This window comes from Mercenaria mercenaria, chromosome 9, assembly GCF_021730395.1.
Source record: "Mercenaria mercenaria strain notata chromosome 9, MADL_Memer_1, whole genome shotgun sequence".
In the NCBI taxonomy this organism is placed as follows: Eukaryota; Metazoa; Mollusca; class Bivalvia; order Venerida; family Veneridae; genus Mercenaria; species Mercenaria mercenaria.
Genome location: NC_069369.1, coordinates 52,151,524 through 52,176,483, shown reverse-complemented (window position 1 = coordinate 52,176,483; position 24,960 = coordinate 52,151,524). Strand labels below are relative to the sequence as shown.

The 24,960-nt window shown below is 36.7% G+C and overlaps 1 protein-coding gene across 2 annotated transcripts in view; it reads left to right on the top strand.

Annotated features, from left to right (window-relative positions):
* LOC123547118 (uncharacterized transporter slc-17.2-like) overlaps nt 1–24,960 on the top strand; it is a 52,611-nt gene that overhangs the window by 2,262 nt on the left and 25,389 nt on the right. For both annotated transcript variants that reach the window (XM_045333941.2, XM_053551405.1), the window contains exons 2-6: nt 17,178–17,413; nt 17,808–18,041; nt 19,939–20,026; nt 21,964–22,059; nt 23,226–23,365. In XM_045333941.2, the coding sequence (XP_045189876.2) occupies nt 17,178–17,413; nt 17,808–18,041; nt 19,939–20,026; nt 21,964–22,059; nt 23,226–23,365 (794 nt within the window). The remainder of the gene's footprint in view (nt 1–17,177; nt 17,414–17,807; nt 18,042–19,938; nt 20,027–21,963; nt 22,060–23,225; nt 23,366–24,960) is intronic.

The window sequence follows — 24,960 nt, the reverse complement described above, 5'->3', positions numbered from 1 at the left end:
GTTTCCGGATGATAACTCAAGAACGCTTAGGCCTAGGGTCACGAAAATTGATATGGAGGTTGGTCATGACCAGCAGATGACCCCTATTGATTTTGAGGTCAGTATGTCAAAGGTCAAGGTCACAATGACCAGGAACATTAAAATGGTTTCCGGGCAATAAATCAAGAACGCTTGGGCCTAATGTCAGGAAAATTGATAGTTAGGTTGGCCATGACCAGAAGATGACCCCTATTGATTTTGAGGTCATTAGGTCAAAGGTCAATGTCACATTGGCCAGGAACAGTTAAACGGTTTCTGATCTTCTTGTCCAAAACCATAGGGCCTAGGGCTTTGATATTTGGTATGTAGCAAAATCTAGTGGTCCACTACCAAGACTGTTCAGATTATTTCCCTGGGGTCAAATAATATTATATGGCCCCACCCCAGGGGTCACATTATTTATATAGACTTATATAGGAACATTTTTTGAAAAACCTCTGGTCCATAACCACAGGGCCTAGGGCTTTGATATTTTGTATATGGCATCATCTAGTGGTCCTCTACTAAGATTGTTCAAATTATTCCCCTAGGGTCAAATATGGCTCCGCCCTGGGGATCACATGGTTTACATAGACTTAAATTGGGAAAAACTTTGAAAATCTTCTTCTCCAAACGACAAAGACTATGGCTTATGTATCTTGTAATGTAGCATCATCTAGTGGTTCTCAACCAAGTTTGTTCAAATTATCCCCCTAGGGTCAAATATGGCCCCGTCCCAGGGGTCACATGATTCATATAGACTAATAGAGGGAAAAACATAGAATCTTCATGTCCATAACTTACATCATTCAAATTTGGACCACATGTATAGTTTTGAACGGCAAGATGAACCTTGACATGAGTTGACCTTGATCTTGACCTAGTGACCTACTTTCACATTTCTGTAGCTACAGCCTTCAAATTTGGACCACATGCATATGTTTGTGTGCTAAAACAAACTTTGACCTTGTTATTGACCTAGTGACCTACTTTCACATTTTTGAAGGTACAGGCTTCAAATTTGGACTACATGCATAGGTTTTTGTTCCAAAATAAAATTTGACCTTGATTTTGACGTAGTGACCTACTTTCACATTTCTCAAGCTACAGCCTTCAAATTTGAACCACAAACATAGTTTTGTGTACTGAAATGAATTTTGATCTTGAGATTGACCTAGTGACCTACTTTCACATTTCTAAAGTACAGGCTTCAAATTTGGACTACTTGCATAGTTTTGTGTTCCGAAATAAAATTTGACCTTGATTTTGACCTAGTGACCTACTTTCACATTTCTCAAGCTGCAGCCTTTAAATTTGAACCACATGCATAATTTTGTGTACCGAAATGAACTATGATCCTGAGACTGACCTAGTGACCTATTTTCACATTTCTGAAGCTACAGGCTTCAAATTTGAACCGTATGCATATTTTTGTGTTCTGAATTGAAATTTGACATTGATTTTTAATATTTTACCTATTACCTACTTTCACATTTCTCAAGCTACATCCTCAAAATTTGAAGCACATGCATAGTTCTGTCTACCGAAATGAACTTTGACCTTGAAATTGATCTAGTGACCTACTTTCACATTTCTCAAGCCACAACTTTCAAATTTGGACCACGTACACACTGTTTTGTACCGAAATGAAATTTGACCTTGATTTTGACCTTGAGCTAGTCTTGAAATTAGGAACATTCAAAAATGGCTCAGTGGATGGTGCCAAGATCACTCTGTAATATAAAAAGTTGTTATAATAGCATGTGAGCGAGAGATTCTCTTTACTCCCCTGCTGAAACACCCCCGAAAAGTGGCAAGAACAGCAGTTTTATGCTAAAATGTGTGATTAACTGTGACGTAAAAACTGAACTACGTCATGCTGCTTTGAGAAGGATGACAGGCGCTTTTTAAATCTCTGATGGCAAATATTTACCACGAGGTATGCTATTGAAAATTGATTGCAGTTTGTTTAAAATAGAACGATTTGGCTGTAGCATCGATTTATTTCCTAGACAATGTTGAAAATATAACCAACTTTATGTTTAAAAAGTGGCCGAATATTTACAACCTCTAGAAGGCAAAATGTGGAGGCTAAACCCGTCCGTTATTTTAAGCGCTATTTTATTGTTTACTGTACTGTAAACGGCCGTTGATGATAACAATCAATGTTGCTTGTATTAAAGCACATATGGTAGAAATTTTGTACAAATCAGTTGTAAAACGAAAGAAATATTTATGAAAAACCGCAAAAAGTGGCCGAATTTACGACTCGAACCAGTAAATAAGATATTGGTCCTAAAGTTTTATTTTTTCACAAGGATCGTTAAGCGAAAGCAAGTCACAACACAAGGTGTTATCATGGAAAGTTATTCTCATGACCACCATACTGAAATCCTTGGCATGAATACATTTCTCATTAATTTGGTCATTGTCCAATATTTTTGAAATATTTATAGGAAATAAATTAACAAAACAATCCAGTGATTTTTTTTTCCCTTTTGGGAAAAGGTCCGGTACCAGATAAATTGAGAAAAATAGCGGGGTTTTTACTCAGATTGGGAATTTTTATAGTTAATTAATAACATCATTTAGAATGCTTCTTCCTTTAATTCCATGTAAATATCATCAAACAAATTGTTTGAATGGTTAAATCATGGTGAATGTCAATGTAACTAAGTTTTCCTTCTGCAATCATCAAAATGCAAACTTAATTTGGTCATTTGGGGAATATTTGGATGATAATTGGGAAAAAAGATTGCATTTTTCAATTGAGAAAAGGTCCTTTTAGGCTGGAACAACTGATATGTATTAGACCTTCCTGTTTTAGGGGTACTTTATAAAGAAGGAAAAAAATTGCTGCAATCATAATACGTACATTTCACATAATATAAGTGGATAAATTTGCTCTAAACATAATTATTTTGAGAAGATTTGGGTATATTTGTTTTTTTGTGTGGCCGATTTTTACATTTTGACGTCTATCGGTTATGCCAATATTATGTTAGAATGCAAATTGAAAATAAAACGTAAAATAATAAAAAAATGGATGTTGAAGGTAAAATGAGCATGTACATGTCTAATATTTTGGACTAGATTTAGAGATATTCTATTGATCCACTGTCTTTTATTCGAAAGGCAAAATGCCTTCAAAAGACAAAATGTCTTTCAGTCGCAACACTATAATTACCTTTATGTCTGAATAGAATCACTGGAAAGCACTGAAACACCGGAAACCACTCATATTTCTTACAGAAACATAAAAGGGATGTTCTGTTGGGTTTTAAGTGTTTTATCTACTTTTAAATCGACAAATTATTGAAAAATCATATAGTTATCTTGTTGTAACTTTCACTGGTCAATACTTTTGGATTGGTCCAAACGCATAGACAATGTGTCTAGCAAGGCCACTAGAACACTGGGTTTCATACGTCGTAACCTTTCCCTTGCGGCAGGGGACAAGAATTATGACATACGAAACTTTAGTCAGGCCCCAGATTGGGTATGTGTCCCCGGTATGGAATCCGTACACCCAGCATAATGTGCAGAGTATTGAAAAGGTGCAACGCACTGTGACAAGACGGGTATGTAGGAGGTGGCGTAGGTCTAGTCATGTGGGTGACAACCATGACATGTTGACTGAATTAGATCCGGATAGTCCAGAGCATAGAAGAGAGGTCTCAAGTCTAACCTTATTCTGCAAAGGAAGTATCTAGGGGTATGGATCTGTACCTCTAGAATCTGACTTTAGAGGTACGTGCCAGTACCTCTAGACAAGCCTGTTCGGGGTTTTCTAGTGGCCGGTTGCAAGACAACTATAAGCTTAGAGTTCAGTGAGAGTTATTGTGATAGGCTGATCAAACGGGTTGCATGAAACGCCTTCTTAGGTAACCATTACAATTCTTGGCCAAGATATGGCTGTGTTGCACGACGAAATTTTCACGGTAATGATTTTTGCATGAAGGCACTTTACTCGCGAACCACTGCACCCAGGACCTTCAAACTTCACATGCTGATAGTACTTATTGAGTACACGAACCCTACTGACTTTGGGGTCACCAGGTCAAAGGTCAAGGTCACAGGGGCCAATGTTATCTCTTTGCATGAAGGCACTTTACTCGTGAACCACTGCACCTAGGACCTTCAATCTTCACATGCTAATAGTACTTATTGAGTACACGACCCCTACTGACTTTGGGGTCACCAGGTCAAAGGTCAAGGCGCTGCGGGGGCATTTGTCACCATTAGTGACAGCTCTTGTTTTCTGATGAATTTCAAATATAATTCATTCAAGGGTTAGGTACACTCATTAATCTGTTATCAACAGTTTATTTTACAATAAAATTAATCGGCAGGGAACAGTGTATACTGTATTCATTTGGAGTTCCTTGGTTATTTAGGTTTTGATAGAAAAGGTCAACATTTGGGTGAATGCTGTAAACAATTTAGATGCAAGTTTTAGGTGAACACAGATTAAGTCTTATTTATTATATTTGTTATTTCATTTTCAACAGAATTTAAGGTGTAAATAGCCTTTATTAACTTAGGAGAGATTCCTGTTTCTGTCTTTGGGTTGTACAACCACACATTGTCAAATACTTGAAACTCTGGAGCTTTTGAGGATTTATCATACTGGCGCTTGTATTTCTCCTGGGCCTTATGGATATTCTCCCTAACCATTTCCCTGCAAACTCTCTGATTTTCAGTTATGCGGCGCAAGTGCTGTTGATGTTGGTATCAACCCAGTGTCTAGAGGAAGTCGACATTCTCTACCAAACATGATGTAGAATTGAGAGTAACAGGTTGCATCTATTGAAGGAGACATGCGATAACTCATCATAATACTTGGCAACAGTTGAGCCCAGTTTGTTTGCTTTTTGTTACAGAAAATGTGCAGCTTTTGTAAAATTACACTGTTCATTCTTTTAGCTGTTGAGTTTGTAGCTGGATGGTAACTGCTTGTATTTATTTTACTGATTTCAAAAATGCTACAAAGTTCCTGTATCAGATTAGACATAAAATTTGTTCCCCTATCAGTTAGTATGGAGTTTGGACAACCATATCTGCAAATAACCTCATCATACAACTTCCATGCCACCTCTCTTGCTTCCATGGTGTACAAAGGTAATACTTCAGGCCACTTAGAAAAGGAATCCATAATGAGAAGAATGTATTTGCATCCTTTCTCTGTTTTTGGTAAGGGTCCTAAAATGTCCATATGAATCCTCGAGAACACCTCGCCTACGGGTAATGGATGTAAATTGGTGCCTTGTGGAAATGAGTGTATCTCTTTGATTGTTGACATAGCTCACATGATTGGCAGTAGAGTTTTATATCTTTGTACATGGATGGCCAAAAGAATTTCTGTCGATTAGCCTCATATGTCTTTTCTATTCCGTAGTGTCCACCTGTCAGTGCATCATGATACGACTTCAATACACTATCCTGCAATACATGAGGTACAGACAATTGTTCTTCACATCTGACTATCTATGCCCTTTTGTTCTGGGTTGGTACAAGTGATAGAGAACACCATTATCTAGCTCATAATACTGCGCCTCAGCCACAAGTCTATCAGCTAGGTTCCTATCATCTGGTACCCTCCCATTTTCCTTGTATTCAAACATTGTCATGTAATCTGTATCCTTCTTCTGCAGTTTGCGTAACTTTTCAGGGGTCATGTCACTGATCTTTGCCATCTGTTGAACAGGATCTACTTTTTCGTAGGCATCTATCGCACACATCATTATAGATAACGTATGTTGCTCGGCTTCTTCTTGACGTGTAGACACTGAGTTAACCACAGGACATTCAGGTTGTGAAAATATTAATGTGTATTCCCTGGACTCTGACATTACATTATTACTTACAGATGTTACATTATTTATAGTGCATACCTACGGATCAATGGGTAGGTCGTCAGCATCAGACTCACTATTCTCAATGACCATTGGATAGGCCCTCCCAGATAATGCGTCTGCATTAGAATGTTGTTTTCCTGCCTTTTACACTATGTCATACTGGTAAGCCTGTAAAAAGACAGCCCGTCTACCTAGTCTACCTGTTGTCTTATTGTCCTTCAATGTCTGTAATGCAATATGATCAGTATACACTGTAAAATGCCTGTTTGCTAAATAAGTATGGAAATATCTTATTCCTTCCACTAAAGCCAATCCTTCTAGATCACTAATACCCCAGTTCCTTTCAGCAGGTCGCAAGCTTCTTCCCGCATACGATATAACCTTTTCTCTGCCCTGATCGTCCTTCTGTCCTAGTACAAAGCCTATTGCCTGTGTTGACGCAACTGTGTACAACATGAATTCCCTTTTAAAGTCTGGAAATGCTAGGATAAGTGCTGTAGTCAGCAATTGTTTTAATTTATCAAAAGCTGCCTGACAGCTCTCATCCCAACAAAACAGGGTATCCTTCTTTAAAAGGTTGTTCAAAGGCTAGTAATATCCGCAAATCCTTTCACAAAGCGACGATAATAATTTGCTAATCCTAAGAAAGCACGTACAGATGTCTGATCCTTAGGTTCTGGGTAACTAGTAACTGCAGAAATTTTGTCAGGATCAACCCAGATACCTTCATGTGTGAAGCAGTGACCTAAGAACTTTACCTCTTTAGCAGCAAATGTACACTTAGTAGGCTTAAGCTTCAGATTTGCCTTTCTGAACCTATCAAACGCTTCAGTCAAATGTCGCAAATGCTCTTCAAAATCTTTACTAAAAATGAGACAGTCATCGATATAGACTAAGGCATATTTGTAATTAATACCTCTAAGAACCTTGGTCATTACCATACTAAATGCAGAAGCACTATTCATTAGGCCAAAAGGTAATCTATTAAATTCCCATACCCCTTGATGGGTTTTGAATCCAGTTTTGTGCTTTGTTTCTGGGTCTAATGGTATTTGAAAGTACCCTTGAGCCATATCTAGCACAGAATACATTGCAGAATTTGACTGACCTAAGGAATCAACTAGGGCTGTCATTGATTGGGTCTTAGGCGTATCGGCGATACCGATATATCAGAAGACAAATATCGACGATACATCGATATATTGATTATTAAGTTAGATTAACGACCTATTTGTTCATATGCATACTATATACCTTCCGCTGTAAATGCTATTTGTAGTTTTATTGCCTACTTTCCATATTTCTGTTTGATTGTATTGTGTTTGTATTTATGAAATAAAAGAAATACATAAAAATTAATAACATCTTTCATTTTTATTTTGCCTTCACTCCTTTTTCTGCATTTATCCAAATTTACAACTTTGTGAACTTTAGTTGTTTTTTAGGATCTGAGTGTTTATTTGGGTAGTTTTTTCTCTCTGTAAAGTATCGATTTTTGAAAATGGGAATCGATAATCGATCGACAAAATAATATCGTTGATACATCGATATCGTTTCTATCGATGACAGCCCTAGAATCAACCACATTTTGGGTGATCAAAAAGTTATAGGACGTGTCACCTTGTTAACGCCGCGATAATTAATAGCAAACCTGTAGTCCCCTGATTTCTTTTTCACTGTAGCACAACAGGACTTTGCCACATAGTGGTCGACTTACTAATGATATTACATGTATGTTTTTCAAGGTCCTCAGTTTGCCTTTCAGTTTCTAATTTTTGCTCAGGAGTCATCCTATATTGAGGCCTTCTTACTGGTGCAGCATCACTTGTCTCAATTCTATGAGGATAAATATCAGTATGCCCTAATTCAGCAGTGCATGCGGCAAATACATCCCTATTTTGACCTATCAATTTGAGCAATTTGAGTTTTTGCTCATCACTTAAACAAGTCTCTGACAAATCTATAATGGACTTTGCTATGTCAGCATATTGCTGCTCATTGTTAGCATCATTATTTTCTAGGTCCCCTTCATTTTCTACCGAACTTTCATTTTTATCGAAATCTTCAACGACAGCAAATTTGTCAATCCTATCAATTCGAGCAGTTGGTTCATACTGCTTTAAATGCACCCAGTCATTTGTTGGGTATAACACTTGTACACAAGTCTTACCTCTTTCGACCTCAGTTATGGCCCTTGCTCCTATCACTTGGTTTTTATTGGGCAATTTCTTATGGGCTCTACCAATGCTAATCCTTCTACATTTGAAGTTTTGACCTTGACCTTAGCAATACAACATGATTAAGGAGGAATACTGATTTTATTTATCAGTTTCACAAGATTACTTTTTCTCGGATTGGAAAACATTTGTGTTTCAACCAGTCCCCCTTGAATCTGTAAAATGTCATTGCCAAAATCAACCCAGGCCTTTTGGTCTTTTAGGAAGTCATGACCTAGAATCACAGACTGATTAAGCTTTTTGAAAACATAGAAGGTCTGCATTAACGTAAGCCTGCAAATTGTCATTGGGACACAAATTTTACCAATAATTGGCATTGACGTACCATCAACAGTTTCAGCATGTTTAATTTCAGAATCCGAAATTTGGAACTCTTTACTAAGGCCAGAATGTTTGTACATTGATAAAGTAATACATGAAATTGAGGCACCACTATCTAACATAGCAGCCACTGAAAATTTTCCCAATCTTACATGGACTAAATTTTTCTCATTCCCAATTTGATAGGCTTTCCCAATTTTTGTGCCATTATTTAAATTTTCCCTTCTATGCCCATCCCCCAAATTTTGTGGGACAGGCTCGCATCCCTATTTACCAGCTAACTGATGTACCATTGCTGTGTGCCCTATCTTTTTGCAAATATTACAAGTGGCATTCTTTAAATAGCAATCAGAAGACAAATGGTTGCACCTACCACAATGAATGCACTTGTTCTTCTGCTTCTGGGTAAATCCTTGTCTTCTGTAGGGGTTGTGCCGCCATGGTTGTCTCGGTCTGTAGGTCTGTTGCCCAGATAGATCGCCAGTTGATTCTCGCCCAGTTTGCCCATTTGATTCATGTGTTTGGTTAAGAGGTATTTTAGCATCGTGTACCTCTTGTACGTCTTCTGCCATTTTAGCATATTTCACTATTTGCCCACAGTTTTTGGCTCCTTCATGATAACATGTTTCTTAATGTCTGCTTTCATCCCATATATAATTCTGTCCATTATTTCATCTTCAGTTTTATTTAGAAGTCTTCCACAGGAGGTCACATTGTCGATATACTGCTGAACAGTGTTGTTTTTTTGACACAAGTTCATGAATTGACCATACAACTTTGCATGGTTACTGACATTGTCAAAACAGTTTTTAAAAGATTTCTTAAGGTCATCAAAGTTCCTTTTTACATCTCAGTTAAGTTTAAGTACCACTGTTCTGCACTTTTAGGCATCACCAAACAGAATTGAACACATTTTTAGCTCGACTATTCGAAGAATAGGGGAGTTATCCTACTTGCCCCGGCGTCGGCGTGAGCATGAGTGTGAGCCTGAGCATTACACAAATGTTAAAGTTTGCCAAGAGCAAAGATGACAGTCAATGCTCCACAATTTCAAGATGGTGAAAATGTTAACTTTTTCATGGAAAAATTTGAGAAGGTGGCACAAATAAATCAGTGGACTGAAGATGAACAAGAGCTGTCAGTGGACAGTGCGCTCGACTATTCTCAGTGCTTTTCGAATTCAGTCAAAATGCTTGATAGAGTTGCCTCCTCCTTTTTACAGACTGGGGTCATGATGGTAAACAAGTATGCAAAATATCAAAGCAATATCTCAATGGACTTTGAAAATATTTGGGGTGGTACGCAAACTTTAACATTACAATTAGCATATTCTAAGTCGAAAAGGGGCCATAATTCAGTCAAAATGCTTGATAGAGTTGCCTCCTCCTTTTTACAGACTGGGGTCATGATGGTAAACAAGTATGCAAAATATCAAAGCAATATCTCAATGGACTTTGAAAATATTTGGGGTGGTACGCAAACTTTAACATTACAATAAGCATATTCTAAGTCGAAAAGGGGCCATAATTCAGTCAAAATGCTTGGTAGAGTTGCCTCCTCCTTTTTACAGACTGGGGTCATGATGGTAAACAAGTATGCAAAATATCAAAGCAATATCTCAATGGACTTTGAAACTAATGCTTAATAATTAATGACCTTTACAGTCTGCAAGAACTTATACTGTGAGCTTTTTATAATCTAATTGCCTAAATGCTAATTTCATATTGAATATTCATTATATTTAATATAAAAAATTACATCATAAACATCACCCTGTCACAACTCCTTTAAGAAGGCTATTATGTCAATATAATGTATTATGGCCTTGTACATAATTTTAGCAGGCTGTGTCAGCTACCCTTTTTAAACATGTAATTCGGTTGTCAGAGCGATTTTGGCTTCAAAATTACTTATTTTATAAATTGTATTATATATGGGTAGTTGTTTTATCAATTTTTCTGACTGTTTAACTTGCCACCCGCATGACATAATGATCAGTTTTGATTGAAGTCATTAACAGAAGAAAGAAAGAAATAATTTGATAAATTTTAGGCTAATGAGGTTTCATACAAAATTGAGCCATGCCATGAGAAAACCAACATAGTGGGTTTGCGACCAGCATGGATCCAGACCAGCCTGCGCATCCGCGCAGTCTGGTCAGGATCCATGCTGTTTGCTTCTGCGCAGTCTGGTCAGGATCCATGCTGTTCGCTTTCAAAGCCTATTGCAATTATACAAACTGTTAGCGAACAGCATGGATCCTGACCAGACTGCGCGGATGCGCAGGCTGGTCTGGATCCATGCTGGTCGCAAACCCACTGTGTTGGTTTTCTCATGGCACGGCCCATATTAGGATTATAAGTAGGATAATATTACGCTAGCGCTTTCCGGTCCCTGAAAAAATATGAAATTTATAAACAGTTTTCGTTATAATTAATGTGTAATATTACTTTTTAACATGTTAAGTGGTTTTAATTAGTGAACAAGTCCAAAATGTTTGATGTTATAAATGCAGAGATAGTTTTATATTTTATGATAATGTTACAGTTTTCATTTGAATAGTGCTTTTCGGTCAGGAAAAAATAAAATAAAAATGTTGGATAAAGTAATATTAGATGATATTAAAAATGTATATTATTTGAAAAAAATAATGGAATTGATGCAATCACTGTCCGTCCGTTTGTTCGTTCATCACAACGTTAACTTTCTGCATGAAGGCCAACGTTAACTTCTGCATGAAGGCACTTTACTCGTGAACCACTGCACCAAGGACCTTCAAACTTCACATGCTGATAGTACTTATTGAGTACACCACCCCAACTGACTTTGGGGTCACCAGGTCAAAGGTCAAGGTCACAAGCCAACGTAAACTTTTTGCATGAAGGCACTTTACCTGCGAACCACTGCACCCAGGACCTTTAAACTTCACTTGCTGATAGTACTTATTGAGTACACAACCCCTACTGACTTTGGGGTCACCAGGTCAAAGGTCAAGGTCACAGGGGCCAATGTTAACTTTTGCATGAAGGCACTTTCTTCCCGAACCACTGCACCCAGGACCTTCAAACTTCTCATGCTGATAGTACTTATTGAGTACACGACCCCTATTGACTTTGGGGTCACCAGGTCAAAGGTCAAGGTCACAGGGGCCAATGTTAACTTTTTGCATGAAGGCACTTTACTCGTGAGCCACTGCACGCATGACCTTCAGACTTCACGTGCTGATAGTACTTATTGAGTACAAGATCCCTATTGACTTTGGGGTCATTAGGTCAGAGGTCAAGGTCTCAAGGTCAAAGGTCAATGTGCTGCGGGGGCATTTGTCACCATTAGTGACAGCTCTTGTTCAAAACTAACAAGCACCATCAAGACATACATTCTGTTTTGAGTAATTTGCTTACATAAATGTACACATGAAATAGCTAAATACAAGTCTCTTTGATTTTGAGGTGAGCTATTGTGACCGGTCACTGTCGGCCGTTTTGCGTCAACATTTGCTTTGTTAACACTCTAGAGGCCACAGTTTTGACCCAATCTTTATGAATCTTGGTCAGAATGTTTGTCCTGATGATCTCTAGGTCAGGTTCTAAACTGGGTCATGTGGGGTCAAAAACTAGGTCAGTAGGCAAGATCAAAGGAAAATCTTGTTAACATACTAGAGTCCACAGTTTAAGTTTGAAACTCATGAAAATTGGTCAGAATATTTGTCTTGATGACGTTTAGGTCAAGTTCCAGGTCATGTGGGGTCAAAAACTAGGTCACCCGGTCAAATAGAAGGAAAAGCTTGTTAACACTCTAGAGGCCACATTTATTACCTTATCTTCATGAAAATGGTCAGAATGTTTATCTTGATGATCTTTAGGCCAAGTTCGAAACTGTGTCATACAGGGTAAAAAACTAGGTCACTAGGCCAGATCTAAGGAAAATCTTTTTAACATTCTAGAGACAACATTTTAAGTTTGAAACTCATGAGAATTGATAAGGGTGTTTGTCTTTATGACCTTCATGTCAAGTTCGAATATGGGTCATCTAGGGTCAAAAACTAGGTCACCTGGTTGAATAAAAAAAAAAACCTTGTGTATGCAATAGGGGCTGCATTTTTATGCCCCCCTTCGAAGAAGGAGGGGTATATTGTTTTGCAGATGTCGGTCGGTCATCAGTCGGTCGGTTGATCTATATGTAGACCAATCTGTTTCTTGCTGCAGTTGTACTTGTTATTGTAAATACATATTTAAATCTAAATACATTTAAAATTCTAAATACATATATGATTTCAGATCATGCATATAATAATATACTGTAGCTGCTATTGACCAACAATCTTCTTAATGGCAGTTGTCCATCACTAGTTAAATTTGGAAGGATAAACAACTGTGTCTGTAACAGCTATGAATTCCCAAGCATTATTTCCTAATTCGCTACGCCCAAACGAAAATAAATTATCTATTTCATAATCAAAGAGAATCAACAGGAGTAAAAAGAACAGATTCATAAATTAACATTTAGACTTTGTTGTCTGCATTGCCATAGTATAACACTCAACTTCAGTCATATAAACTATCAATTCATGAATTTCTACATGGAAACATATGGTTATGAATATATGTACTTCCCGGGTCATCATGCTGCGAGGCACCTACTCAACCTACTTCACTCCATAGTGGGTGGGGTAGCTTCATGTGAGGGAGGTCATGGGTTCGATCCCCGGCCGCGTCATACCAAAGACGTAAAAAATGGTACTAGTAGCTGCTTCGCTTGGTGCTCAGCATTAAGAGGATAGTGCTAGGACTGGTCAGCCCAGTGTCAGTATAATGTGACTGGGTGGGGTATCATGCCACGTGTCTACGGCGTGATATTCCAGTGAGGCAGCACTATAAAGTTCGGCATTGTGCTCACTGCTACAAGTAGACACCGTTGTTTATATGACTGAAAAATTGTTGAAAAAGATGTTAAACCCAAACACACAGTAAAAAGAAACCAAATTTTAACACCAGCCACCTTCTTCTTATGCCCTGACACCCATTTCCCAAAATTTATTGCTGAAAAAATACATTAATCAAAATTATTTAACGCACGAAATAATTGTACATCCTACACTTCAATACCTTTGAAATACGGTAATACCTCGATTTCTTTAAACCTAGAATACATATATGTAATAAATACTCATAACCAGCAAATATTTATTTAGTAATGTTGTCTTCACATTTTCTTATTATCGTTTTGTGAATTTAGATTTTATATTTCAGCCTAAACATCTGTCACAAGACTTTTGTCTCTGTATCATTATTTACTTGATTGTTTCAAAGAATGTAGAGATACATTTCAGGGAAATTGTAAGTTTTGAAAAGAAATGTGCCAGGACAATTGTGATATTACAAACATGCAAACATACAACAGATGGCAAACAATAACTTTTGGTAATTACCTTGGTCTAGAAAACAATATATTGCTTACAAAATTTTCCTATAACTGCAGTATTGAAAAGAGAATTTACCATAAATTTACTGAAACAATGAATCTGTTGAAATAGCTTCATCATTTTGTCTGTTTTGAAATTGTGCTTAAGTCAAAGTTTGTCCTCGTTCTTAGGCATTTTAGAGTATTTACTGCAAAGTGATTTGCATAATTATATTCTGTTGTAAAACGTATGCACACATGTGTGCTTTATTTAAGAATTAAATGCTATTTTCTGTGCCCCTATACGGTAATAAACCACTTTCTGCAAACTCATGAATAGCAAGAAGCCTTCCAGTGTGGTTCATACCCATATAAACGCACAGAAAATAGGATTCAATTCTTATATTTACATTTTACGATAGCTTGCTAAAAAAATAATGATTTGCTTTCCAGGAGTATCAGAAAATTAAAATAAATTTTAAGATCTCGATCTTTTCGTTAACAGTCAAAAAGACCCACCCATGTTCAACTATATGATTCGCCTTCCGATAAAAATACAGTGAACTGTTCCTGGTTTTTATTTAAAATATTTTTAACTTCAGTGAAAATTTATACTGCTCTTGTCGATTCTGTTGTGATCTTCAACATCAGAAAAATTAGTTAATGCTATAATTTATTATAACATGTTCTTTTTGAAAGTTTTGGTGTCCAAATTTGAAAGAATTTTTGGACAGAGGCCATTTTGTTCATGTTTTTGGTGAAGGACATCAGATTACGCGTGCAATCTGGCGTAAAGGGCCGTCATTGATGTTATTACTCCAATGTTCTTTATACGAAAATTAACTTCTATTTGTTTGCTCTAAAATTTCCAAGGGGGAGGCTCCCTGGACCCTGCCAAAGAGGGGATTCCTCTCCCCACTCCCCACACTCTCCTTTTGAGTACCCACATCTAAATTGATCATGCTACTCCCATATAATTATGTTGTCTCATATCAGGCTCAAAATTTAAGGATGCCTGTTTTTTCATTGCCTAATTATTTTTATTTATGCATTAACTAGAATTTACGAATTAGTTTCCACCAAACGTTAGGCTGGTAATTTTCCATCCTTGGTGGACATGCAACCTTATTTACGTGAGGAAATATACAAGTCATATATAAATATAATTGTCAGACCCATGAGATTGGGAGAGATAGGCCTGAGAATGCACTTTCATGTATGCAAAAATTTGATGATTTGTGTTCCCCTTACGAAGGTGGAGGGATATTGTTTTTGGTGTTGTTCTTCTGGTTGTTCATCCATCTGTGCAGGCGTCCATCCATCCATCCGAAATTTAGAAATGCTTATTATTATGTCTCCCACCACACATTGGTGGGGGAGACATTTACTCCTGTCTGTGTGTGTGTCAGTCTGTGTGTCTGTCTGTCACAAATCTTGTCCACACTCCAGTCGAATATTTCTCATCCGATCTTCTCCAAACTTGAACAAAATGTGTTTGCCATTGAGTCTCGGCCAGGTTCGATAACTAGCCAAATCGGCCAAGGCACTTTGGAATTATTGCCCTTGCAACTTGTTTTTGATAATCAAAGCACTGAAAGTCTGATAAGGCAGTTGAGGTCTTGGTGCATGGTTGACTAATATACTACTATTCAGATGATTAGGCAGTTGTGGGGGACATGTGCTTTTCTTAAAAGCAGCTCTAGTCCAAAATGTATTTCAGCTAGAATCACAAAATCTGACATAATTATTAATTAGCTCATCTTCTTTGCTCACATCAAGTATTATCCCCCGTTTCCCAGTAATAGCAGTTTCCCCTTGATTTGTTTGAAAAAAAATGATGATGCTTAAACTTCAGAAAGTATTTCAGCTAGAATCAAAAAATCTGACATACAATTATTAATTAGCACAATGTCATGGCATTTGCTAGTATTTGTATTATCCCCTTTGACCCAGTAAAAGCAGAGTTTTTTCCCTTGCTTTGGTAAAAGACAATTGCAGATGCTTGTAGAATCATCTAACCTCTCATAATTATTAACTAGCACATAACCTTTGCTCACATATTGTATTATTCTCCTTGACCCAGTAGAAGCAGAGGTTTTCTCCGGATTTGGTAAAAAAAATTGAAATGCCTATAATACAAAGAGCTTTTCAAGTAGAATCACTAAACCTCACATAATGACTGATAAGCACATGACCTTCGCTCACGTTTAGTATTATCCTCCTTGACCCAGAAAAAGCTGAGTTTTTCATCTTGATTTGGTAAAAAATAGGGATTTTTGACTGTATCTAATTAACCTATTGATGGATCATCATGAAACGTTGTCAGGATAACTTAATTAACCAGAAAGTAACCCTTTGATGGACCTTCATAACATTTTACACAAATAAAGTTCGCTATAGGGTGGTTGTGTATGGGTATCTTTCATCAGGATCTCTTCAGTAACTGCATAGTTATTGCCCTTTGTTTTAAAATTCATAAATCCTATAAAACAAAGTAACCTATTGATGGATCTTCATGAAACTTAATTCAAATATAAGTTACTTTAGGGCAGAGCTTGTTCTCTTGATTTTGAAAAAACAACAACATTGCATGGTCCGTTTGTACATAACTATCTGGAAATAAAACATCTTTGAAAATATAGCCCCGTCATTCACAAAACCACTTACTCGGCAAAGGATATAAATTCACTGAATTTGCTTGTTAATTTTTTATCTCTCTATTTACTGTTGACCTGTTGTATTATTAGACAGTCAAAATTTCGCTTAAAGGGAAAGGCAATGTTGTTCTTATGTTAATTCTGTTTGCTAGGATTTCATATTTCATTTAAAGAAGTGAAAGAATTTTCAAAATCTGCTTAAAAATGAAAAGTTATCAGCATTTAAATATTTGATCAAAATGGTGGCCATTTTGTTTTCATGGCAACAAAAAACAAAATTGCGGATTTCTTAAATTTCTAGATACATATTTGAACTGTATTTACTTATTTCTGTAAAATAATTTTCTCTACTTTTTCAAGCTATAATAAAAGGGATTACCATGTTTTACATCTTACACTCAAGAAACATATGACATTAGTCTATTTAAAAAGTTATTTGCTAAATAAAGAATTCAGCAGTATGTAAATGACGTCATAAACACACTAAAAAAATGGCTGCCTCAATGATCAGCCATTTTCTTTTTCAAACTGCCATATCTTTTTCAATAGTGGTCCGATTTTAAAAATTCTTTCAGCATTATGAGAGTCTTGAGGATGGCTTTCATAAAAAATGAACTTATTTTCAGGCTTTCCTTGCCCTTTAAACTTAACTTGGTAATAAGTTGGTTTTCATTGGTATTTTTCAGTGCCATGGTGGAGCTCATGTCGTCTAGCATTGGCAGTATTAGGATTTTTCGGGTTTGTGAATGTGTATGCTCTACGCGTGAACATGAGTGTTGCAATCGTTTGCATGGTAAACCAAACAGCAATTCGTCTCAAAGATGCAAAAGTGGGCAGTAACGAAACGCAAATAAGTTCCAGTAGTCAGTGTGGATTTATTGAAGCAAAAAATGCTTCAAATGGAACTGGTACTGATATGAAGGTAAGGAAAAGCATCACACAGTGTTATAAATAATGCACATTTGCCTAACGAAAGAAAATAGAGTCACCAGAGCAAGTGAAATTTCTGTTAAAGTCGGTTGGGCAGCCACAGATTTTCAGTACTTTGCTTTAACCTTTACCCTGCTAAATTTCTGGGATTCTAGAACTATCATCTTAATGCAGAAGCTACTAGGACCATTGTTTCATGTCTTTGGTATGACGCAGCCAAGGAGTGAACCCATGAACTTCTGCACTAGAAGCAAGCACTTTACCTCTAGGCTAATGGAGCAGGTATTCAGAATGCATCATTTGAGATAAATATATGCCAGTTTAAACTAACAGATTTTGAGTTTTGTCAAGTGTGTAGAGGTTCAGTTGTTCTGTATATTTTACAGGATGGGGAATTTGAGTGGAACAAATCTGTGCAAGGAGTGATACTTGGATCATTCTTCTGGGGATACCTGCTCACCCAGATTCCCGGGGGCTGGCTGGCAACCAAGATTGGCGGAAAACGTGTTTTCGGATACAGCATGTTAGGGGCCACCATAGCTACATTTCTCACACCGTTCGCAGCCCAGACACACTATATCTTCTTGATAGTGTTACGTGTTATTGTTGGAATTACTTCGGTAAGGGTGAAATTATATATGTTGTAAAATCTTTAACCTTTAGCCTGCTAAATTTCTGAAAGGGACTTGTCCATCATTCAATTTGGGCAGTACCATTTATTTATTGAAAGGGTTTTCACTGAAAATTTATTGACTGAATAATGAACAGTGCAGATCATGATCTACCTGCACAGATGTGCAGGCTTATCTTGGTCTCCACTAGTCGTAAAGGCAGAATGACTTGCCGCCAGCAGGCGAAAGGTCAGATAACTTGGAATAAGCTGCATGATGCATGTCAGAATTAACCCTTATCATGCTGGACGTGATTGATTCTGCCTTTGTGGCCATTGCAGATCATGATCAGCCTACGCATCCGCACAGTCTTGATCATGACCTGCACTGTTCACCATTCAGTCAGTACATGTGTCTTTTTGGTATGCACCCATTTTAACAGTTAATGGTACTGTGCAAACTGAAAGATGGACAAGTTCATTATAGAAATTAAGCAGGATAAGGGTTAAGGTCATGGTTCTCTTCATGCGAGTGATTGTTGACATCATCCAAAGTAAGTGTATCAGCCAGAACAAGAAAGTATTATGCTCACAAAATTTATTTATTGTGCTGAGAAAGTACAGAAACAATAAATTTGTAATAGTATACACAACATTAATACAAAGTTTTAATTTATTTACTACCAGGTGCTATCAGTCATATGTTTCAAATGTTAATTGAGCAGTGTTTCACTGTAGTTAATTAGTCCCTTCCCAGCAAAAACCTCAGTACAACAGAAAAACGTTAGTGTTTTTAGTTGGATTCACTGTAGAGAGCTTGGACTGTTGTCAGGAAAAGTTTTGTAGTAATGTTTATCTAGGTAAACTGTTTAGTCTCTTATCTTACATCTTTTTGAATTAAAACATATTTATTAATGATATGTTACATAAATTCTGCTTTAGAACTACAGTTTGGTTCTTTTTGCAATCAAAATAGAAACATGTTTATCAAGGGACTTAAGTAAAAGTGATAGCATTTGATCTTCTCGTCATTTTATTTTACTTGATAAAGAAACCCAAAGTTTCAATACTCTTTTTTTTTTTGGATGAAATATTCTGTATGAAACCTTTTGAAACACTGATTTTAGGCTTTAAATGGTGCTATTGAAGAAAGTGATTAGCGTAGCATACTTTGAAATCACTTTATTTTGTTGGAAAGAAACTTAATGGGCACAGGCAAATTCTTTGATCTCTTAGTTTTGAAAGGTATGTTCTACTGAAAATTTTCAATGGGTTCATTTTCATATAGATTTGATTTTGTGAATCCACTGGTTGGACACAACTGTAAATTCAACTAAAAGTATTCCACAACAAATAATAAAATGAGCCGCGACATGAGAATACCAGCATAGTGCGTTTACGACCAGCATGGATCCAGACCAGCCTGTGCATCCGCGCAGTCTGGTCAGGATCCATGCAGTTCGCTTTCAAGGCCTATTGCAATGAGAGAAACCATTAGCGAACACTGGATTTAATAATATTTTAGATAAAAACCAGGAACTGTATTTTTATTGGAAGGCTAATTACAATAATTGAAGGTTGCTGGGTCTTTTTTGCTGTTCTATTTTGATGTTTAAATTTATGATCAGTATCTTGACATATATTTTGATTTTCTGGTATTCCTGGAAAGCAAACCATTTATATTTTTTAGCAAGCTGTTGTAAAGAAAATGTAACTATAAAAATTGAATATTCTTTTTTGTGCATTTATATGGGTATAAACCACATTGGGATTTCTTGCAGATCATCCAAGAATCGCTAGCGCAGTAAGTCCAAATGTGGTTTATACCCGTATAAAGGCACAAAAAATAGCATTTGATTCTTAAACAACATGGAATTTTATGATCTAAGTTTTTCTCTTTACAACAGGGAGTTTGTTACCCGTCCATGCATGCCCTGTGGGGAGCCTGGGCACCACCCTTGGAGAGGAGTAAACTGGCTGCATTTACCTATGCTGGTAAGCAAGTTTCTAGAATGGTCATTTAAAAAAAAAAAAACCCAACAGTATTTGTAGTCGGCAATATCATGCAAAAATTTAGGAGGGACTCCGGAATTTTGATATCCAGGCTTCAGAAAATGATCTGTTTCAGGAAAAGTCATGGAATTTTAAAACTTTCAGTTGAAAAAGAAGTATAGAAGAAATAACCTTAAATTTTGGAATACTACTTGAAAACTATAGATCACCAATATAACAGATATGCATTTTTTTAAGGTAATACTACTGTATTTTCTTTTAAAAGAAAATTGGTAAAATACTGATTAAGCAGTTTTGAATGAGTTATGAAATTTGATGTTTACATTTTTTCCCCCTTTTATAATTTTCAAGGGGAATCTTTGAATGCAGATCCATTTTCCATCTTTTTTATCACCTGAAGCATTTTTGTTTTGTTTTTGATTTTTGCTTGACTCTTCGAAGAATAGGTAGAGGTATTGGACCCAGCCATGCGTCAGCATCAGCATCCAGATTTGGTTAAGTTTTTGCATGTAAGCTGGTATCTCAGTAACCACTTATGGGAATGGATTGAAACTTCACACTCCTTTTCACTTTGATTAACTGACTTACATTGCATAGGTTCCATAACTCTATTTTGCTTTTTAATCCCCCGCCGTGGCGGAGGGATTATAGGAATGGTCTGCATCCGTCCTTCCGTCCGTCCTTTCGTCCGTAACAAAATCGTGTCCGGTCCATATCTCCTAAACCCCTTGAAGGATTTTCATGAAACTTGGGTCAAATGATCACCTCATCAAGACGATGTGCAGAACCCATTAGTCAGCCTTGTTGGTTCAAGGTCAAGGTCACAACTCAAGGTCAAAGGTTTGAGCCTGCCATTTTGTGTCCGCTCTATATCTCCTAAACCCCTAGAAGGAATTTTATAAAACTTGGGTCAAATGATCACCTCATCAAGACGATGTGCAGAACCCATGAGTCAGCCATGCTGGCTCAAGGTCAAGGTCACAGCTCAAGGTCAAAGGTTTGAGCCTTCCATTTTGTGTCCGCTCTATATCTCTTAAACCCCTTGAAGGAATTTTATAAAACTTGGGTCAAATGATCACCTCATCAAGACGATATGCAGAACCCATGAGTCAGTCATGCCGGCTCAAGGTCAATGTCACAACTTAGAGTCAAAGGTTTGAGCCTTCCATTTTGTGTCCGCTCTATATCTCCTAAACCCCTTGAAGGATTTTCATCAAACTTGGGTCAAACGATCACCTCATCAAGGTGATGTGCCGAACTTATGAGTCAGCCATGTCGGCTCAAGGTCAAGGTCACAACTGAAGGTCAACGGTTTGAGCCTTCCATTTTGTGTCCGCTCTATATCTCCTAAACCCCTTGAAGGAATTTTATAAAACTTGGGTCAAATGATTACCTCATCAGAACGATGTGCAGAAATTATGAGTCAACCATGCCAGCTCAAGGTCAAGGTCACAACTAAGGGTCGAAGGTTTGAGCCTTCCATTTGGTGCCCACTCTGTATCTCCTTAACCCCTTGAAGGATTTTCATCAAACTTGAGTCAAATGATCACCTCATCAAGAACTCATGAGTCAGCCATGTCAACTCAAGGTCAAGGTCACAACTGAGGGTCAAAGGTTTCAGCTCTGTATCTTCTAAACCCCTTGAAGGATTTTCATGAAACTTTCGTCAAATGGTCACATCAAGACATTGTGCAGAATTCATGAGTCAGCCATGTCAGTTCAAGGTCAAGGTCACAGCTAAAATCAAAGGTTTACCCTTTCACTATCCATAGCAGTGGCGGGGGATTTAACTGTCTTTCAGACTGCCTTGTTTATTGTGTCTCTTCTTTGAGTACTCTTGTTTGAAATTAATCATTTATTTAATTGATCTTTTTATTTTCAGGTTCAGCATTAATTGAATTGTACTTTTCTGTTCTCAGGTTCACAGGTTGGAAATGTTATAACATTCCCTCTAGCTGGTCTACTCTGTAAATATGGTTTTGCTGGTGGCTGGCCATCCATATTCTATATATTAGGTAATATATCCGAATGCAATGACAACAACTAGTTAGTAGGTTTTGAGTCTGTAATTAAAGTAAAATAACCAAATTAGGCAGAGCTATGGCTTGGTGAAATATCCCAAACAAGTGAATAAGCAAATTTAGGGATATTTTGCTGTCTTCAAGCTGACAGTATGCATAATTTAACCCTTATCATGCTGGACATGATAGATTCTGCCTTTGCTACCAGTGTAGATCATGATCAGCCTGCACATCTTTCAGTTTGGACACTACCATTAACTGTTAAAAGGGGTGCTTACCAAAAAGATATTGACTGAATGGCAAACAGTGCAGATCATGATTAGACTGCCAGATGTGCAGACAGATCATGATCTGAACTGGCCTGGCCGCAAAGGCAGAATCAATCGTGTGCAAAATGATAAGGGTTAGGCTAACTTTATGTTTTCTTTGCAGTTATTTATTTGTTTGTTTGTTTTGGGTTTAATGCCATTTTTCAACAGTATTTCAGTCATGTAACAGTGGGCAGTTAACCTAACCAGTGTTCCTGGATTCTGTACCAGTACAAACCTGTTCTCTGCAAGTAACTGCCAACTTCCCCACATGAATCAGAGGTGGAGGACTAATGATTTCAGACACAATGTCGTTTATCAAATAGTCACAGAGAACATACGCCCAATCTGAGGATCGAACTCACGACCCCGCGTTCTGTAGACCAAACGCTCTACCTACTGAGCTAAGTGGGCGGGCTTCTTTGCAGTTAAGCTTCAGCAAACTTACAAGCATAATCTTACCAATAGCAAGGTATACAGAACGTTATAACTCAATTTCAGTCTCGTGTATAAAGAGAAAGTGAATGTAATATTTTTTTGGTGACCATTTCTATTTTTCTGGTGTGTCAGTCCTTGCTCCACCATACCCCTTAACCTTCAGCTTGCTTGCGGCAAGTCGTTTTACCTTTGCGACCAGTGCAGACCAAGATCATGGTCTGCACTGTTCGCTATTCAGTCTGTAAATTTTCAGTGAACACCCCTCTGAATAATCAGTGGTACTGCCCCACTTGAATGATAGACCAGTCCATTTTAGAAATTTAGCAGGTTAAAGGCATAAGAATATGTAGATGATATGATTCATAGATAGAAACTACTATTGTATAGAAATATTTTATTAAATTAATTTTTCAGGAATTCTAAGTTTTGTTTGGCTCGTACTATGGATGATCTTTGTGAGTGATTCTCCAGCGCAGCATCGGCGTATCACTAAAGCTGAGAGACACTATATCCAACACGCTCTCAAAGACAGCGTTAAATCTGATGGTGATAAGGTTAGTGAGAAAAGGCTTTACTTCCAGTTTAAGATTATTTAACTTATTCTGCCCTAAAGCATTATCTCCACTTCTACTGTGTAGATATTTATCTTTCAGCCACCTAGGAGTCTGATAAGCCAATCTACCCAGAATACCGAGAGATGTTTTGAGTGATAACATTGATTTTGTAGTTTTTTGCTTGGGATATTGTTGTTAATTAGTGACATATGACATCAAATATGTGCTAATAGGTATGGAATTTGCACTCTTTGTAAGTAAATTGAAGTAGCTACGCAACAAAGATAATTTCAACAGACTGTTGAATTAAAGAAACAAAACAAATGACCGTATTCTCTCATCAGATCTTGTTTTGGCTAAACAACATTTATAAAATGCTAAATTTTATCATGAACATATTTAAACAACAAATACGAACAATTCTTAAAAATAATTTTAAATACATATTAATATGGTCATTTTCTAACACTGATTTTACTCAGTTATATGCATACAGGCAATCAAAACGCATCAAAATAAAGTTATTTCTCATAAAAAAAAAGCGTATGTGTTTAGGATGAAGATGTAATAAAATGAAAAAAGTGAATATTTTTACTATTTTATACAGAAACTATTGTGCTGAAAATGAGATTATTTGGACTAATTTTCAGAAAACATGTACTCTATGAAAATTTGAATTTTGAAACAATTTTGTAGAGTTTCTGAAGTATCACACACAAGCTGTCGAAATAATTGAGTTATTATTAACACTTTATTCTATAGATCAAGGGACAGTCTCGGAGTTTAACAACAAAATAAATAGATAAATAAATAAATAAATATAAATAAATACATAAATAAATACCCATGAAGATGTTTTACTCTTTCATACACACATGAGCATTGTTATATCGCATAAGTAAAAATGAAAGATCTGGTGTGCATGAGTTGAAGATAGTTTAACCTTACATGTAAAAGAAAATATTTTAGTTCTTTTCTTTTCAATGATATAATCCACAATTCTACCAGTTTTGTCCAGGCAGTGTTGTGTGCATCATCACGACGTAAAGATGTGACAATGTTCACGCGGTATGAAAATGTAAAATAATTCTATGAAATTTTTGTTTTGCATTTCAGTATGAAACGAACATGTTATTTTTGTGTGGTAATTATGTAAGTCTGTCTTTACTGAAGTGTATTTTTTATAACGATCATTTACAATTCAATTTTTTTCCACACTCAAATGTTTAGAACGTACTTATAAAGAATGTACTCAGCGCCTTTTCTTGCTCCATAGCTGGGTTTTTTTTATTTATCTCTTTTACATTTTGACAGATTTAAATGAAATTCTGGCACAATGTTTAATAATAATTTTTTTTTGTAATAAAACGTAACACGGATACGGTAATAATGAGAATAAACTCATTTAGCCATAAAATTGATTGTACCCGCAGATGGCATTATTTGCCACATAGCGACGAGCGAAAAAGTATATACTTTTGGGTTGCATTATTTCAACTGTCATTTCTCAATGAATATTCATTGGTATCTATTTATTATTCATTTTTAGCTCATCTGATTTTTTGAAAAAAAATGATGAGTTATTGTCATCACTT